The sequence below is a fragment of the Crinia signifera genome, chromosome 3, assembly GCF_055691185.1.
Source record: "Crinia signifera chromosome 3, ASM5569118v1, whole genome shotgun sequence".
NCBI classification, from domain to species: domain Eukaryota; kingdom Metazoa; phylum Chordata; class Amphibia; order Anura; family Myobatrachidae; genus Crinia; species Crinia signifera.
In genome coordinates, this window is record NC_139219.1 from 169,525,457 (window position 1) to 169,543,551 (window position 18,095).

Consider the following 18,095-nt stretch of genomic DNA (forward strand, 5'->3'; position numbering starts at 1 on the left):
TAAATTATTGTTTAGGTGCAACAAACAGAAAACCAGACTTACCCAAAATCTGCATTAAATGGGACACAAAGTTTTGGTTAGCAGCCATATCTTTACCGACTGTCGGATGGACGGACAGGTTAGCCAGGAGTCTTACTAATTTAATTAATACATCTTCTGCTTCAGAAGGAATTGCTTGGTCCTTCATTTTCTCCTTCTCAACAGCGTGAGACCTTTGTGCTTTTAGATCAAGGTCGCAGTAGGTGCGAAGTAAATGGAGAAGAGTTTTAATGCTTCCTTTCAGGTTATAAAATTGTTCACGTGTTGTATCAGCCTTAGCCATAAGATTTCCAAGTGTAAACACTATACGTACAACAAGGTCCTAAAGAGAAAATAAATACTGTATAACTGAAATATTTGGCTATCCCAGTTATTAGCATAGGGACATAATACAAACATATATGGCATGAACAATAAAAATTTAATAGGGTTGGTGGAATGTAATAAAGCCAGATAAGAAATCAAGGATGTTCTCTCCTACATTTCAGATTGAACAGTGTAGAAGTTATGGGGCTGTGGCTATGGCCTCTGCACACACAGCGATGTACGGCCATGTTCTGAGCAAACATTTTTATCAGCATGGATAAAAGTTTCATGTTATCCTTACTTATAAATGTTATTGGTCTTTTTGTGTCAGATTACTGTGCACAGATACATTTATTCAAATACACAACACAGATACTTCATAATATTTAAAACATTTACTAATGGTAGATAAATTGTTGGCTAACTATTAAAATGACAAAAAATGTAAGAAAAAGAAGAAAACAAAGCAGATTTGTGCAATATCCCAGGATAATGAAAGCAAACAGCTCTGGCCATCTGGTGATATAAAAGCATGCCTGGAAAACACAGAAGGAAGGCAGGCTGAATACAATAATATGTCAAATCCATGCAGAGCACATAGAAGCAACATGTGAGCTAAAATGGACAATATAATTCATCGTTGGACATAAGAATATAACTAGGATGAATATGAAATGATCTTTAATATGGTGTCATTTAAATCCACAATGATCATGATATTTTATACCGCATTTACCCTTAATATACAAAATGACTTGAACATTTCGTTGATATAATAGTTTCAGGGGAATTATATTGGAATTTATGGTGTAGTCTGATGATTTTTTAACCCCCTAAATCATCACCTATTTTACAGAGGATGACCCGGATTTAGCCCGTCTTATTACATCAGCAACCTGACAATTACCCAGGTTATTTTGGCAATGTGAAAGTCATTTTAATGTTGTCAAAACTACAGATTGCCATCTTCTCTTCAATTTCACCAAAATAACATTCACCATCTTCTAAGCGACAGACGCTAGGAGGTTCTATTAGACCTCGAACGTCTGTCAGGGGAAAGCAGAGCTCCCAGCACTACCCGGAAGTATGGATTTTGGGAGCACTGGTGCGCTCTTAGCAGTAAAGGTGACCATACACTAGTAAGATTTATCTTAAGATCTGGCTGGTTGGAACAAAAACATGGTTATGGATGAGTGACAGTTTGTCAGTTTTCCAGCATTTCCATGCAAATGGTCAACTGTCATTTGCTCTCATCCATAACCATGTTTTTGATCCAACCAGTCAGATCTGCAGCTAAATCTGCATGTGTATGGCCACCTTAAGTAACGACCATTGACCTCCTCCTGGTAATGAGTATGTAACTACCCTGGCAATGAACACGCAACCCCTGGCAACGAGCATGTAGGAAAGATAAATTATAATTATTGGGTGGGGGGCAGTCACTTCTGTATTTGCCTAGAGCAGCGGTTCTCAAACTGTGGGTCCAGACCCCAAAGTGGGTCACGATCACCTCAGCATGGGGTCACGACTCTATGTTGCTGACCATCAGGCTAATGTGTCTGTGGATGGGGGACAGGGTATAACTCAATAAACACCCACAGCTTCCCTCTTTCATCCCCCCATCACCCCCATTACCCACTGCCTCCCTGTCACAAAAGCAGTCACTTTACTTCACTGACCACACATGTGGCGGCCATTCAGTAGTAACTTGCTGGGGTCCTGTAATAATTTTTATTGTCTGACTGGGTCCCAGAGCAAAATAGTTTGAGCACCCCTGGCCTAGAGTGTCTGGAACCCTTAATCAGGCACTGTGTATTATAATGCAAGGTACTTGTGTAATATCTGGGTGCCCGATTTTTTGATTGTATGCCTTGACTTAAGGCATACAATCAGATGCGATGCGACTTTTCAGCAAAATCGCGTCGCATTGCATGCAACCAAATCGCATGCGATGCGATCGGTCCGATTTTTCCATAGGAATCAAGGTAAATGGTCCAAAATGGTCCCTGAGACCATTAGGGTCAATGTGAAATGCCCCCCAGGCCCACCATTGTTTGTATGCCCCCTCATTGGTAACACCACCCCACCATCAACGCCAACCCCAAGCGTGGCGAGCGCAGCGAGCCCGCGAGGGGCGGCGGTACGCGTCCTCCAACCCTTTCATACCCCCACTATTCACGTCGGCGTGGAGTTAATCTTATATAGTGTGGCGAGCGCAGCGAGCCCCGCAAGGGGACGCGTAATACCTGTGAAGTAATGCGCGTGCGCTCGCCGCAATTCGGGCTCGGTGGCTCGTTGCGCTTGCCACACTATATAAAATCAACTCCACGTCGACGTGGATAGTGGGGGTATGAAAAGGTCGGAGGATGCGTACCACCGCCCCTCGTGGGCTCGCTGCGCTCGCCACGCTTCGGGTTGGCGCTGATGGTGGGGTGGCGTTAACAATGAGGGGGCATACAATGGGGGGGCTTGGGGGGCCTGGGGGTCATTTAACATTGATTCCTATGGAAAAATCGGGCCTATCGGCCTCCCAGATAATACACAAGTACCTAATGCAATATATTCAAAAAGTAAAGCAGCACTATATAGGGCTGCTGGATGGAAAAGCAACACTGTCACCTGGTGTAACATCACCCACACTTTGAATTTCAATAACAAATCTCATCAGGTACCCAAGTGAGCCACTCTTTCTAGGAATAAAGTTGACTCCTTGCAGGTTGAATTTATACAGTAACTAGTAGGAGATCGGTATTGTATAGTTTAGCTCACCTCTGGCAGGGCCTACAAAATCAACTACACTATAACTGGCAATTTATCATGCCCTAAACATATTAATTGTCTGCCTATGGCCACCAACCTCTATCCATATCCTTCATGAGAATAGACCAACCAAATGAAAGTCTGCAGGACATTCCACAAACTCCAAAAATAAATGGACAGTCATCTCTTTTTCTTGCACACTATTCCAATAACAAACTGCAGATATTCTTGGATACAGAGGACATAAATGAACAACATCTGCTGCACAACCACAAGTGTCAATGCGCCTAGCAAAATGTTGCACAAAGAGTTAAGTCAATACAAGTCTTCCATATTTCTTAAAGTGCCAAGACTTTGGGAAATATGCTCTGTAGGGGAGAGACAAATTCTAAGAATATCCAATAGAAATTGGCATTGAACAGGTTTATACAACGAAAACAAAGAAGTTCATAAAATATCGAATAGTTGGTAAGAAAAACATACACAAGAGAAAAAAGATTTTTGGACAGAGACAGATATCAGGGCTCGAAAATTCTTAGCACAGTCACCCCGGCAGCTTTTGGAGATATACAATCCTGCCATGAATATTATAATATAGATTTAAACAAAACTTTATGTACAGATGTGACATTATACATCTAGTCTCAATACGCCACTCAGTGTGAGATGCCTGGTGTGCATTATGGCACTTATATGCTGTATATAGGGCCTTATTCAAACCTGATCCCTGCTATTCGCACAGTGGCTGATTATCAATACACTGCACATGCGTCTGGGCATGACAGCGCCCAGCGATGAAATCTTGTTACTCATTTCCTTCACTAGCCATTCACAAGGTTATTGACAGGAAGTAGATGTATAGGGGTTTTAACCGGCCGTTTAGTGTTAAGAAAAACACAGGCATGCTTAGGAAAACACAGGTGTGCCCAAATGTTTTAGGACACTGTGTCTGAAGTCAGCTCCGCTCCCGTTAAGCCTGTTTTCATCGAAGCAGCCGAGTAAGCCCAGGACTACACTGCGCGCGCAATGAGTGTGGAAAAAAAAAATATCAAACGGTGGTGAGAGTGTTACGAATGGTTTTGGACATATTGGCTCAGCTGCAAATTCATCACTAGCCGTACACATCTATTCGCACAGTGCGCACATTCATTCGCAAGGCGGGATTTCACTCTAGTGGGTGGAGTCTACCTTACCGTGACCGCTGCTAATTCTCACAGCAGTGTCTGAATTAGGGCCATAGTGTGTGACGTCTGTAAAAAGAACAGAACTTCTATAGGAAAAAAAGCTGCTGCTACACTGTAGGATTTCATATACAGATTTAGACTCAGTCGCACAGATAAAAAAGTGTCATATTAAAGCAATCAGCACTTACTTCTTGTGTATCGTAGCTGCAACGCATTGTGATTAAGACACATTATTAGCAAAAAAAAGCGTAATGCTAGCAAAATCTCATATTGAGTGTCTGACAAACCCCCTCAGCACACCAGGTCCCCTGGGTGTCTTTTTACCCAGAAACACACCTTAAAAAAATGTGTAAAAAGAGCCAACAGTGTCGGGCGGGACCTGGCTGCTCACTCTTGCTAAGCGTCTGAAGTGTATTTGGGCTAGTTGTTTGTAGAAAAGTAACACCATAGTGTGCAGGGTACATTCTATAGTATTTTGCCATGACCAAATAGATTCAGACTGACCAAACTGTTCCCAAAAATAGCCAATATACACCATATACACGTCTCCATAACCAGTCAGTGCCAAACAATCCTATTTTTTTCTAGAAGAAGTAGCCATCGGCTATATAATAAATCAGTGGTCTCCAACCTTAATTGAGCGAGAGCTACTCACGTAAAAAAAAGACATCTGCAACTGCCACTGACAGGGAAGTCCAGGAACAGAGCATTTTGTACCTAATGGAATGGGTCATGGTGGAGGGTATGGGACTGTCCCCAAAAAATGGGATGTCACCCAAAAATTGATACACACTATGCCAGTGGTTCTCAACCTCGGTCCTCAAGGACACCCAACAGGCACGTTTTCCAGGTCTCCACACAGAATCACAGGTGAAATAATTAGCTCCATCTGTGATTTTTAAAATGTGTCAGTGAATAATTAGTGCACCTGCCAGGTGACCTGAAAAATGTGCATTGTTGGGGATCCTTGAGGACCGAGGTTGAGAACCCTTGCACTATGCCATACCACGTTGCCCCCCACAGTAAGGCTTCTAATAAATTGTAAATTACCTGCTTGTTGCCAAGGTGGTTAATGTCCATTGCCATGGGGTTCTTGCTCGTTACCAAGGGGTTAATATGCATTGCCAGGGGTTCTTGCTTGTTGTCAAGTGGTTAATATTTGTTGCCAAGGGGGATTAATATCCATTGCCAGGGGTTCTTGCTTGTTGCCAAGGGGTTAATATGCGTTGCCAGGGGTTATTGTATGTTGCCAAGGGGTTAATATTTTTTGCCTGGGGTTAATGCTCGTTGCCAAGGGGGGTTTATTTCCGTTGCCAGGGGTTCTAGCTCGTTGCCAAGGTGTTAATATGCGCCCGTGTGTCCGGCCATCAGCTGCTGCTCCCCCTGCCTTCCCCTGCACACAGAGAGACAGATGCTAGAAGTCATTTTTCACTTCCAGCGTCTTGACAGGGAGCACATCTCTGCAGCGTTACCAGGAAGTGGCCGGACACACGGGCAGGCGGGCATCAGTGGTCGAGTCACCCATTATGCTCAGGCGAGCTACCAGTAGCTCGCGAGCGACGGGTTGGCGACCACTGTAATGAATGATACTGAAAACAAGTAAAATTCCAGAGAACCTAAAATCTACCAACACCCATGGATTTCTAAATGTCAGTTGTGTGTATTTTCTGCATGCATGACATACTTGAAGGTTGGATTTTTCCCAATGTATTTCTAGTAATAGGATTGTATTTACAGAATATATTGAAATTGTTGCAAAAATATCTGTCAGGGTCAGATTAAGGGGGGGCTCAGGGGGGTCAGTACCCCAGGCCCCCCAATATTTAGGGCCCCCCTGTTGCTGGCATTTATTTTAAAAAAAATGTGTGTATGGGAGTGGGATAGTGCTGCAGCTTCACCTATCTGCCGATGTGACAATAATTAATGGTGGGAGTTGAGGCACACTGAGTGCACAAGTGTGCAGTGCATTACTGGGAGTTGACTAAGTCCCATGAGACTTTGCACAAGAGGTCAGAGGCTGAGAGTCTTGTGCTGAGCTGTGATTGGTGGAGCTCATCACATGTTTTTCAGGAGAGAGGAGGACAGCAGCCTTATTATAGGAGGGTTTTTAATCAGAGGCAGTGCTGAGCCTGTGAGGCTCCAGGCTTTCCATGTGGTGTATATATTTTTTCTCCCCCCTGCAGTTACCCATTGACTATTGATCCTTTAACCTGAGCCCCTTATGTACACTTCCCCATTAGAACTTTCAGATTATCAGCCTTTTGTACATTCGAGATCCCACAAGTCATCTAATTCCAGCAAGTTTGTACGTACCCTGCCATGTAATTTTTCCCTATTCTTTCTGGCCACTTCCAGTTGTAGACCACATATACTATGTGTAAAACTCTTTGATAATCCGGATGCCCTGACTAGCACGCTTACCCATGGGGTTTACATGTACTCTCATAACAACTTTGGCATTTCCATGTACTCTCTTATCGCGATGTTCCTACCTTTGCTTTATAACATGTCCTTACATTTGAGCTTGCCTCCTAGTTTATTTGAACTAGTCAGTGACATTATACATATGTATGATCTACATGCAAGGCTTTTCTGCTAAGATTGTCACGTGTTTTTATCTGCTATATTAGCGACTATGGTCTTTAAGTTTATACTGCCTTTACTCTGTGTTTTGACAGAGTAATATTCTCCCATGCAGTTTGCGGCCAGTAATGACCAGAAGGAGAGGGCCCCCTTATCTAAAGTGACCCGGGCCTCCCAAAGGCTTAATCCGGCCTTGTCTGTGTGGTACCATTTTTATTAGATCATGCCAGGTGGGAACTTAGCTGCCTGTTCAGAAGAGGGTTACTGAAAGACAGCCAATTTGCCCTTGACTGGTGTGGCAATAAGCACATTAATAGTGACTGAGAAACTCATGAACAAGCGCCAACTTTGCTGAGATTTCTAGGAAATGTTTGTGCCTACAATTTACACTGAAGAACATAATTTAGACTGTGGTTTACCCCCAAGGGAGAGTCAATCTTTCCAAGGTTTTACTTGAGCTGTTAATTGTTGGGGCTCTGGGCTGGGTATAAAGCTAGATTTGAAACTAGTGAAATAAAGAGTACTTCAGATGCAAATATATTTTTCTGCATGTGGTTTCTGCTGGAATGTAAATTATTGCTTATTATTCTCAGATGAAAATAAGGTACAAAGAAATAGGAGGATAAATAATCCCTATCCCTCCTCGCGTCAACATCCTTTACAGCAGGGATGGCCCAAAGGTTGATCGCGATCTACCGGTCGATCGTGTAGCTCGAGTACCAGTAGATCGAGATCAGGTAGTGTGTCCCATGTAAGCTGAAGCCTCTGAGAGTTCCCAGTGAAGCAGTGTGCGGGTGGCGTCCTGACATCGCCCGCGCACCGCAAGTGAAGAGCAGGAAGAAAAGCAGTGACTCCGACCGGGAGATCAGCAGCGGTGGGACTTGGGCGCCTGCAGTGTCTGTGGGGATTATCAGCAGCATCAAGGAGGCTCAGCCGGCAGCGGGGATCCTGACAAGTATAGTAACCTGTTAAAGTGGGGACATGCACTACATGTGGGGTGGGTGGGGGTGGGGGGTTTCTCCAGTCCACAGCGATTTCTGCTATGCTTTAACATGGGGGGGGGGGAGGGGGCATCTTCACAAGTCTAATGTCATCCCAATTGCTGCTTGTGATTAAAGATTTGTGCTTCCCTTAAAAGTACATGTATATTTTTAATGGGGCACAAAATTCCATCACAGGCAGCAACTGAGATGACATTACACGTGTGAAGAGACCCTCCTCCCACTGCATAATCGAATTTTGCATAATCTGGTGTAGCAAAATGTGAATTTTGGCTCATTCCGTGTGACTTATTGTGTATTTCAACGCATTCTGTGTTACTTATTGCAAATTTTGTCGCATTCTGTGTGACATATTGTGAATTTTTTGCACATTCCGTGTGGTAGGATGTGAAGTTTGGCTCATTCCGTGTGGCAGAATGTGAATTTCGACGCATTCTGTGTGGCATACTGTAATGGGAATTTTTGCTCATTCCGTCTGGCAGAATGTTTAAGGGGCGTATTGCACTGGGAGGGGAATATTTTGCACAGGGAGACATTCCGATAGATCCCCAGTAAGTAAGTGTACAAAAAGTAGATCCCGGGTTCCAAAAGTCCGGCCACCCCTGCTTTACAGAAACAATTACACAACATAGACCAGGATCAATTGACCGTAGATAGTGCTTAGGTGCACAGATTACCTTGACACTGCTGCATTCCACAGCTATTGGGTACAGGTTGTAAAGCAAAAGGAAACCCATAGTGGCCAGTATATTATTAGGTTCTTAGCAGTTCATAACCAATCCTAACACCCCCTAATCTTCTACAGTATGCTGGGAATTATCTTAAAGGGCTAGTACACCCTTCCTTGCCAACGCAACATTAGACAATTGTGCTTTCACGTATTATTGAAAACTTCTAAACATTTGCTGCTATTGGATGACTGACCCTGTCAATCACTAGCAAAATATATTTAATGGGCACGCCATCTCCCTTTATAACATCACCCTCACTTACTACATGCTCCATTTCTCGGGGTCAGTATTACTCCTTCGGGATCCTGGCGGTCAGTATAGCGACATTGGAATTCTGGTCACCGGTATTCCGACGGGGGGGGGGAACCCCACGCAGGCTTGTTTCGCATGCCACACGGGAGAATAGCCCCCGTTGGTCAGGATCTCCATGTCGGGCAGTTAAACAGTTGGGATTTCGACATCGGTATACTGATCCAGCACCCCTATTCTCAAGTGAATTAAAATGTTTTAATTTCAGTGTTTGTCATTCTAGCAAAAGGTCTACCTTCATTAAAATACCACTGACTCATGTTGCATTGCAGATGCTCCTAGAGTACTGTCCTGAACCCTGATAAGGGTTCTATTTGTTCAAAAACGATCAGCTCTTTTTTTGCCATTATTTGCAGTTATACCCAAAAAAAAAGTTTCGGGCAGTGACTGGGCAGCTCTGATAATGGCTGGCCCACAGTAAGAGTGTCAGGTGGTTTCTGAGTACTCAGAACCCCACTGTTTCCCTTCCCATGTGAGCACCACTGCTGATGCCATGCAAAGGGATTTCCAACACACTATTTTCAGGTGAATATCGTGATTTAAAGCTTCACAAGTAGAGACAAATACTGTAACTAACCTGTTTCTTGGGATGTTTGTTCAATATAGACAGGAATATGGAGTAACAGCTGGAGCAATCTGCTAGAGCCATGCAGCAATCATGGTAGAGAGAAAGTTTGCTGAAAAAAAAAAAAATACATTAAAAAGGTGAAAATATAAGGTAAATACTGTTAAATAATGCTACACTATAGCAATTGAATGGTATATATATATATATATATATCAATTAAAGTTAAAAGTCAAAGTCATTTTATTTGCTAGTACTCAATATTACAACACAGTCTATGGCAGTGGTAGCCAACTTCAGTCCTCGAGAGCTACCAACAGTTCACGTTTTCCAGCTCACCTCACAGGTACACAAGTGTACTCATTACTGACTAACACATTTTAAAAGGTCCACAGGTGGAGCTGAATACTTCACTTGTGATTCTGTGAGGAGACATGGAAAACGTGCTCTCTAGGACTGGAGTTGGCTACCCTTTTTCCATGGGTAAAGCAGAATGTAACTTCATAAATTAAGAGAAACAAAGCATTAGTCACATTTTGGGAAACAGGAAGCATTCTTAGCAAGTACATAAACAGAAGTGACACACTGAGTAATAAAATAGTTTATAAAAATAAATAAAAATAAAAGGCCATTGGTGAAGCAGGGTGACTTGGCCAAAGGATAGAATTGCAACCACAGTAGCAGTAGTAATATATAGTGCAATTTTACAACAGCTGTGGCCACACGATACAGCAGTAAGTAAGAGACAGAAAAAGCTGCTGAGCATAAACAGTTTCACTGTGTGTGGATCTGAGCACTCAATCTGACCCAGACCAGAGAGCAGCTGCCAGAAAGAGGAAAAAGGGGTCTTAAGAGGAGTTGGGAGAATGTGTACTTAGAAAGCTAAGTGCATGAATGGTTTTCTTTGTTCTTTTCCACCAGAGAGAGGGGTTACCACAGCTTACAGAGTACACATTGCTGCTGGGAATGCTGCATCCAGTGATCCAGATACTGGGAGGAAATGGTCAGCCTGGGCGGCTTTAAGGTGGCACATGGTACAGACTGGTGGCAGTCTGATCAAGATCGGTAATGACCCCTGTAAGAGCAGTGTCTGCTCCAGAAACCATCATCTGTCTCTATACGTTATAATGGACACCTGCCCCTTCCTTCATACTGTATCCAGCATCCGCTATGCTGTGCCCTCTCACTTTACTCTCCATAATAGATCAAGTGCCCTCTCACGGTCATGACAGAAGGTGAGAACGGTGAGAGAAGGGAGGTAGCACGATCACACACCTGTCTTTACTGACCAACCATGGAGACAGAATTTAAGCCACCTCTAATATATATTTGTGTCACAATTAGGTAATAGTTATTTTTAGGTAATTGAGAGACAAACCTGAGTATGCGAGAAACATTGGTGCATATATCCGTATCATACATATAATTATCCAAGAGAACACACAACTTCATTATAGCATTACTTTCAAGAAATGTTGGTCGAGACTGGGTTAGATCAGCAAGGTTCCTCAGCGTTGCGGTGAGCTGAATGAATCAAAGCAAAGTTTTTAGAATAATAATATTTCAGCAGTTCTTAAATTATAACAGTTTTGAAGCGTAATATGATGGTATAAATAAAATACAACACAATACCACCTATGCTAACCACTAAGTTTATGAGATTTTAAAATCTTAGTGATCACTAATCTAAATCTTTTAAAGACTATTCTTAATTTACCACACATTTTAAACAGGATTTTTAGCCCAATGTACTATTGGACTATCCAATTTTTCAAGTGCAGTATGTAGCTTTATTCATTCAGAATCATGTGTGCATATTTTCCACCCCTATTTGGTATCTGGTCGATGGGTCTACAGAAATTAGGTCAACCGCTATTGATTGTGAGGCAAAAGGCTGACACATGAAAAAGGCATGGACATGTTCTAGGTCATTTTCATCTGTCAACATTATGCATGTCAACAAATAGTTGTTGTACCTTCTCCTGGGCATGAACCCTCCATGAGGAAACCTGTTTTATTTGTTACATGCCCACATATTTGCAGCATATTATTATTAGTGCCAGGAACAAAAGTCTTTGTGTTGTATACATATATGGCATTAATACTGCCATGCAGCTGGTACCATGTGCAATATGGGTAGAACCTAGTGTGGTCATATTTCTTTTCGGTTTTGTTTCAAATTACCTCAAAAAGCTGCAACATAACTTTATACATGATCTTCAAAAGCTAAATGATCAATTGTTGACCAAGTTGGAGGTTGTCTTGAAAAATTTGATGTGCACTCTTGACAAGACAACCATATTCTAATTTGGAAGCAGACTGGTCCTTTGTACGTTTTACACAAATAATACAGACTCTAGAAGCAGCAGATATTAACAGTTTTAACACTGAACAGACCTGTACTAGCAGGTGGCTCATATCAGAGGACACAACTTCTGGAGCAGGGGAGAAATGGATGATCTGGCTCATTAGCTCCACTAGGATTTCCACTGCTTGCTTACTGAGCAACTCGTTCAGCAGAACTTTATTTCCAGACAGGAATTTGATAGTACCCAGACAATATAAGAAAGCCTCGCTGTTAGTTTGAGGATCTTCATTTTGCAGGACCTCTAGCAAAACACCTATAGGAAACATTGCTAATTAGGCGACCAATCAAAGACTGCTTTGTTTATTTTTCTTTGTACTGATTGAAAAATACAATACACATTTACTGGAGACTGACACAATACTGGAATTTCAGTTCTATACATTTCCTTCTGACACAATTATCTTAAAAAGAGGAAATCATTCTGCATACCAGCATTTCTGAAAATTCCCACTAAAAGTCCATTATTCTCCTACAAATGCACAAATTAAAATAAAAAATAACGCCCATTGTGTTGCAATCAGAAACCACATGTGGTTAGGTACAATATCCACTGGAATAATATGTATCTGTACAAAAACCAATGCTGAATGACTGTAGGGGAATAGATTTAATATTATCAGCAATAGAGGCTTAACAAAGTTTTTGAGGGGCATTTTGGTATACAAAATAGCCATGGAAGGAATAACCTTAATATGTTGGTGTCTTGAGTAAAATAAGACCTCTCCTTCCTTACATCAATATCCCCATCTGCCCAACCAATGCCCTGTTTCCATCAGTGGGCACCTATTTCTGCCATTAAAAAGCAGGGCTGCCCTGAGAAAATTGGGACTATTGGTAAATCTAGAAATGGTATATGCAGCTTTCAATTTAGAAACAAATTAAGGAGATGACCATGATCTCCAGGTGATCCAGCTGCTGAGTCTTTAAGCCCCATTCATCATTTCCCTGACCCAACTGGTACCGCTTATCAGATTTGCCAATCAGTGGTCATTTAGGAGCAGCAATACATCTGGGAATCTGGAAAATTCTTCATTTCAAAAATCCCTGATTTGCGATCCCAACTGTTGTTGATAAGGAATAGGGATTCAAGATTTTTTTAAATGTTTAATATTCCAGATGATCTAAACCAGGGCTGGGCAACACTGGTCCTCCAGATGTTGATGAACTACACATCCCAGCATGCCTTGCATCAGTTTCAGCATGGCCACATAGCAAAACTAATGCAAAGCATCCTGGGATGTGTAGTTCATTAACATCTGGAGGGCCGGTGTTGCCCAGCCCTGATCTAAACCATCAATCAGGGGTTTAAGAAACCAACGGAATCCGTCAGTAGCATCTGAGGATATTTATAGTTAAATGGATAAATCTGGCTACCAACATAGGTGGCAGAATTGGAAAAATGTGGTTCTGAAATTCTGTGCTGGGGCTGAGCGGCAGAATTGGCCTGTTTGTAACAAACATTGGCCCTTATTCTGATCGGTGCGGAAATTCCCGCATGCGGACGGACCGCCGATGTTGATCGTCTGCGCATGTGCAGAGGTCACTCTGCGCATGTGCAGGCGATTTCGCCGCACGGATTCTTTATACGCCGCACAGGGGGCGTAGAGGGGCGTGAGGGGCTACTTAGCCTCATTACCCTATGCATACGCCCCGCGTTTCATGGGCGTTCCCATGCAAACGCGGGGCGTATGCATGGTAATGAGGCCGTGACGCGTGGGTACGGGGCGGGCATCTGACATTGCCGGATGTCAGCTGCCCGCCCCCATTCATGATTTCACACGGACAAGTGTCCGTGTGGTCTTGTGTTGCGGGACCTGGTGGAGCGTGCGGCCCTGCATTCGATGTTCAGCGACCATCGAATGCAGGGGCTGCTCCCAAGACGGAGGAGGCGTATCCCCGTCCAATTTCATGTGGATCGCCACATATCCGCATACGGACGGCAGGTGGCGATCCGTATGGAAGGCGGGGATTCGCCTGCACGGTTGCGGCCGCATATTCTGATCGGGCCGCACCGATCAGAATAAGGGCCATTATTACTTGAAAAACCTTGGTTACCAAACCATTTTTATTACGCTGAAAGTTTATATATAAGTGCTTTCAAAGTATCTTTCACAATAGGAAAACTAGGACAAATGATCACATTGGGTTTATAAACTGCTGAGCAAAATAGAAATGAATAAAATGAGGAATATACTTGCCCATCATGTTATAGTTTTGAAAGAGACGATCATTGTTTTCACTTCTGCTTATTTTGAAGATAAGCTTGCAGATATTTAAGAGATTTTTACCACTCACTTTTAGCTGGACATTAAGACACAAAAAGTTACACTCTACAGACAGAAAAATCAAATAATGCAGCTAAGGCGCTTTTTGAAATCTGCATAAATAAAACAATTACATAATAACTATTTTACTTCATCATAAAAAGTTGTATTTATTTCACTAAATACCTGACTATGATGGTAACTGGATAACAGTACATACATGCAGCCAGTGGTTACCGAACTGTTTGCTTAGGCACCCTGGGGTGCATCGGGTTGGACAAAGGACAAAAATAATAATTTGTAGTCAAAGTAACCAGCAAAACCTTATATACCTTGCACACATTTTAAGCATTTAATATCCTGCCATATATATTCTTTTATATATATATATATATATATATATATAATTTAGATTTATTTGTTATGCTTTAACAGCTGCTGTTATTCTCAGATGTCAAAGGCATAGAAATGAGTATTGATGAGATTCAGTATTTTGTGGAAAATATGAGATGTGAGGTAGAATCATACCACAGCTCCTAGGAGTATGGAAATGTGATGTATACTCTCTGAGTGGTCGATTATTAGGTCACCTAGACACACGTGCCTTGGACAGCGCTGTAGCTAGGTGCCATGGTGCCCGGAGCAAGGGTATGTTTCGCTACAGCCAGCGCTTGAGAAGGAGTGATGATGACGTTGCTGCAGCCAGGGAGGAGGGACTGGAGTGACTCTGCATCAGGGGTAGGGGAGGAGTCCTTATTTCTGCTGTGCAGCACTGCCCGAGAGCCGGCCCGAGCAGCAGCAGCAGCTTGGCCAGGGACTCGGGAGAAGACCATGGCGACGTGCATGACGCAGCCACGGCAGCAGGAACTGGGTGAGCAGGCAGCCGCAGGCGCCGGGCAGCCGCCGGCGCACACTGCCCGCTGGGCTGATGGTTAATTAGTGACTGTGCCGACCGGACAGGACTCCCGGCTCATGTGCGGAGGGGAGGCAGCGCCCTGCGCCCGGAGGGTGTGCTCCACTGGCTCCGCCCTCCCTATGCCTCTGGCCTTGGACATCATCTACTGTAACACTGCACACCATTATTGAACTTTGCTGCTAAATTTGGGGCCTAGCACATAATATTCCTGGGGAGCATTGCATGAACTACTCTGTAGCGGTTTGCACCCAATTTACATGTTACTTTGTTTCAAGTGTTTGTATGTAATTTGTTTTTGTCATGATCGCCTCAATATACAGCATTGAGAAGTACTGTATGTTGGCACTGAACGCTTAATATATATCAAAATATAACTCATCCTTCATTAGGATTTCAATGAAATACCTGGGAAGGTTATTATTCTATTGCTTAAAAAGTTAAATGTTTTACTTCTAGAATTGGGCAGTTTATTATACTGATCAAAGCAAAGTTGTATGCTTACCGCTAGAATTACATTCCCAAGGCTAAGACCAAGCCTATCTGAACCAATGTCGACCAACTTGTACAGAGTTTTCAAAATTTGGGATCGCCTTTTGCATCTCTTGCCTAACATATTGCCATCATCCAAGGTCCTGTGCAACTTGGCACAAAGGCTGCAGAGGTCTTCCAGATTGGTCTCTGCCACACATGGAAGGAAACAATTGCACACCTGTTAAATTTGGGCACTTTGTGTTGTTTAAGTAAATACCGGAATTCAGGGTCAGATTACGGTCTGTGAGGGCCATGGACAACAAAATTGTGGGGCCCCTATCAATAAACGTGATATAATGGCAATTATAAAAATAAAGTATAATTTATCCTTTTATCTATTAATCCATTACTTACAGTATGTTATAAGTATTTTCTTGGATTGCACCAATGAATCTTTGGTGCACTAATTCTACATAAATACAAACATCATAAGTACTGTATTAACAGAAATGGTGGGAAAAATGGTACGCTCAATACGTCTGTTAAAATGATGAAGACATATACATAAAAATGGACACACATCATAAGTTTGCAAAAGGTAGCTCACAAAAGATTAGTAGTCAAAGAAAACAGTATAAAGTGCTGTCGTTTCTGAATAATTCACAATAACTAATATGTCCAGGGCCACACAGTGTAAAGCCCAATGCCAGCCAATCACACACTGCTGGTGCCACTGAGGAAGGAGCTGAGACTGAGTGAAATGGTGCCACCTCACTCTCAGCTCCTGGAAGTCATAGAAATCCCAGCGGCGGAGGCGACTGAAATCCCGCAAGAGGCTAATAGGCTTAATAGCTGATTCATGCTGTGCACAATTCAGGGGGAGAGAGTGTGGGGGGCCCTGGGACGACCACCCCTGTTGTCCCTTCTTTAAACTGACCATGAATGAATTTACATAGTAGTTGAAAGCGTAAATTGTTTTATGACAGAAATATGGCACGTTTTTAAAATATTGCATCAAATGCATGGATAGACAGACAAAGTGTATTTAATGCCATTTGGAACACAAAAGTGAAAATTAAGTGACTTTAGGCGCCACTGAGGATAGCATTTTTATTGAAATGGCAGCAAAGGAGAATGAAAAAGCATTAACTATCCCTCTAAAGCTGTATGGTTTTTCAAACATTAATACACCAAATAAATGAATACCACAAGTTTCATAGTAATCTGACTTCTGAAGAAGAAAGTGCTTTCCAGAACAGCACAGGGGCGGATTGGCCCACCGGGAAACCGGGCCGTTTCCCGGTGGGCCGCCACCTTTTAAGTCAGAATGGGCCGCCTACCTCACTGGGCTGCCGCGGCATCTACGTGCTGGGCCGCGGCACTGTGCCCTCAATGAAGATGGCTGCGTGTGCTTCGTTCCGTCCGGCTCCCTCCTCCCTGCTGCTGCTGCTGCAATGAGCTGCAGATACAGCCGCTGGCAGCCAGGGGAAGCACCTCTCAGACTGATGACGTCAGCCTGAGAGGGAAGAGAGACGAGGAGCAGCAGCGCTGTGGCCGGGCTTCTCATCTTCCAGAAAGAATTATAATGTGAGTCACACTTGTTAGGGAATGAGAGGAGGGGGGGGGGGGGGGGGGTTGGTGTAAGGGGAGAGAGAGACACTCACCTCTGTCGCTGTGTGTGAGGGACATGGGGAATAAATCTCCCTGCATGTGCCAGTTACAGTGTAGGTAGGCTTTGCTGGAGGGGAATCTGTGTGTGTGACATTCCTGCACATGAGGGGGAAGGGGGTCTGTGACATTAGGGCAGACAGACTCACTGTGACAACTCAGATCCCCCTCCAGCTCAGCTCCCCCATAGGCAGACATGTGACATTCAGATCCCCCCCCCCCATGTCTGTCTATAGGGGCTGTGCTGGAGGGGTATGTAACATGTCTGCCTATGGGGGGGCTGTTCTGGAGGGCCTGGGGCATGGGAATATGTGACAAGTCTGCCTATTTGCTGGGGGGACTGGGGGCTGTGCTGGAGGGGGATCTGATTACGTGACATGTCTGCCTATGGGGGTGGGGGATGTACTCAGGCCCGGCGACAGGGTGGGTCAAAGGGTACAGCTGACCCGGGCCCCGGCGTTCTCAGGGGCCCCAAAGCATGGCTGCGGCGATGATGCACTCAGCCGCCTACACAGCACCCTACTCAGCCGACCGCCCACTTAACCCTCCTGCCGCGCAAGTTCCTTCACCCACCACTCAGCCACACTGTGGGCGTTACATGTATAGGCGTCATTACAACTGCGGGCATTATGTGTAAAAGTATCGTTACTACTGTGGGCATTATGTGTATAAGTATCGTTACTACTGTGGGCATTATGTGGATAAGTGTTGTTACTACTGTGGGCATTACATGTATAGGTGTCATTACTACTGCGGGCATTATGTGTATAAGTGTTGTTACTACTGTGGGCATTACATGTATAGGTGTCATTACTACTGCGGGCGTTATGTGTATAAGTGTTGTTACTACTGTGGGCATCATGTGTATAAGCGTTGTTACTACTGTGGGCATTACGTGTACAAGCGTTGTTACTACTGCTGGCGTTATGT

General features: G+C 43.6%; 1 protein-coding gene across 2 annotated transcripts in view; it reads right to left on the reverse strand.

The window, feature by feature from the left end:
• ARMC2 (armadillo repeat containing 2) overlaps positions 1–18,095 on the reverse strand; it is an 86,300-nt gene that overhangs the window by 17,467 nt on the left and 50,738 nt on the right. For both annotated transcript variants that reach the window (XM_083176926.1, XM_083176927.1), the window contains 6 exons: positions 15,529–15,704; positions 14,045–14,147; positions 11,876–12,099; positions 10,857–11,002; positions 9,491–9,590; positions 43–361 (listed from right to left, as the gene is read on the reverse strand). In XM_083176926.1, the coding sequence (XP_083033052.1) occupies positions 43–361; positions 9,491–9,590; positions 10,857–11,002; positions 11,876–12,099; positions 14,045–14,147; positions 15,529–15,704 (1,068 nt within the window). The remainder of the gene's footprint in view (positions 1–42; positions 362–9,490; positions 9,591–10,856; positions 11,003–11,875; positions 12,100–14,044; positions 14,148–15,528; positions 15,705–18,095) is intronic.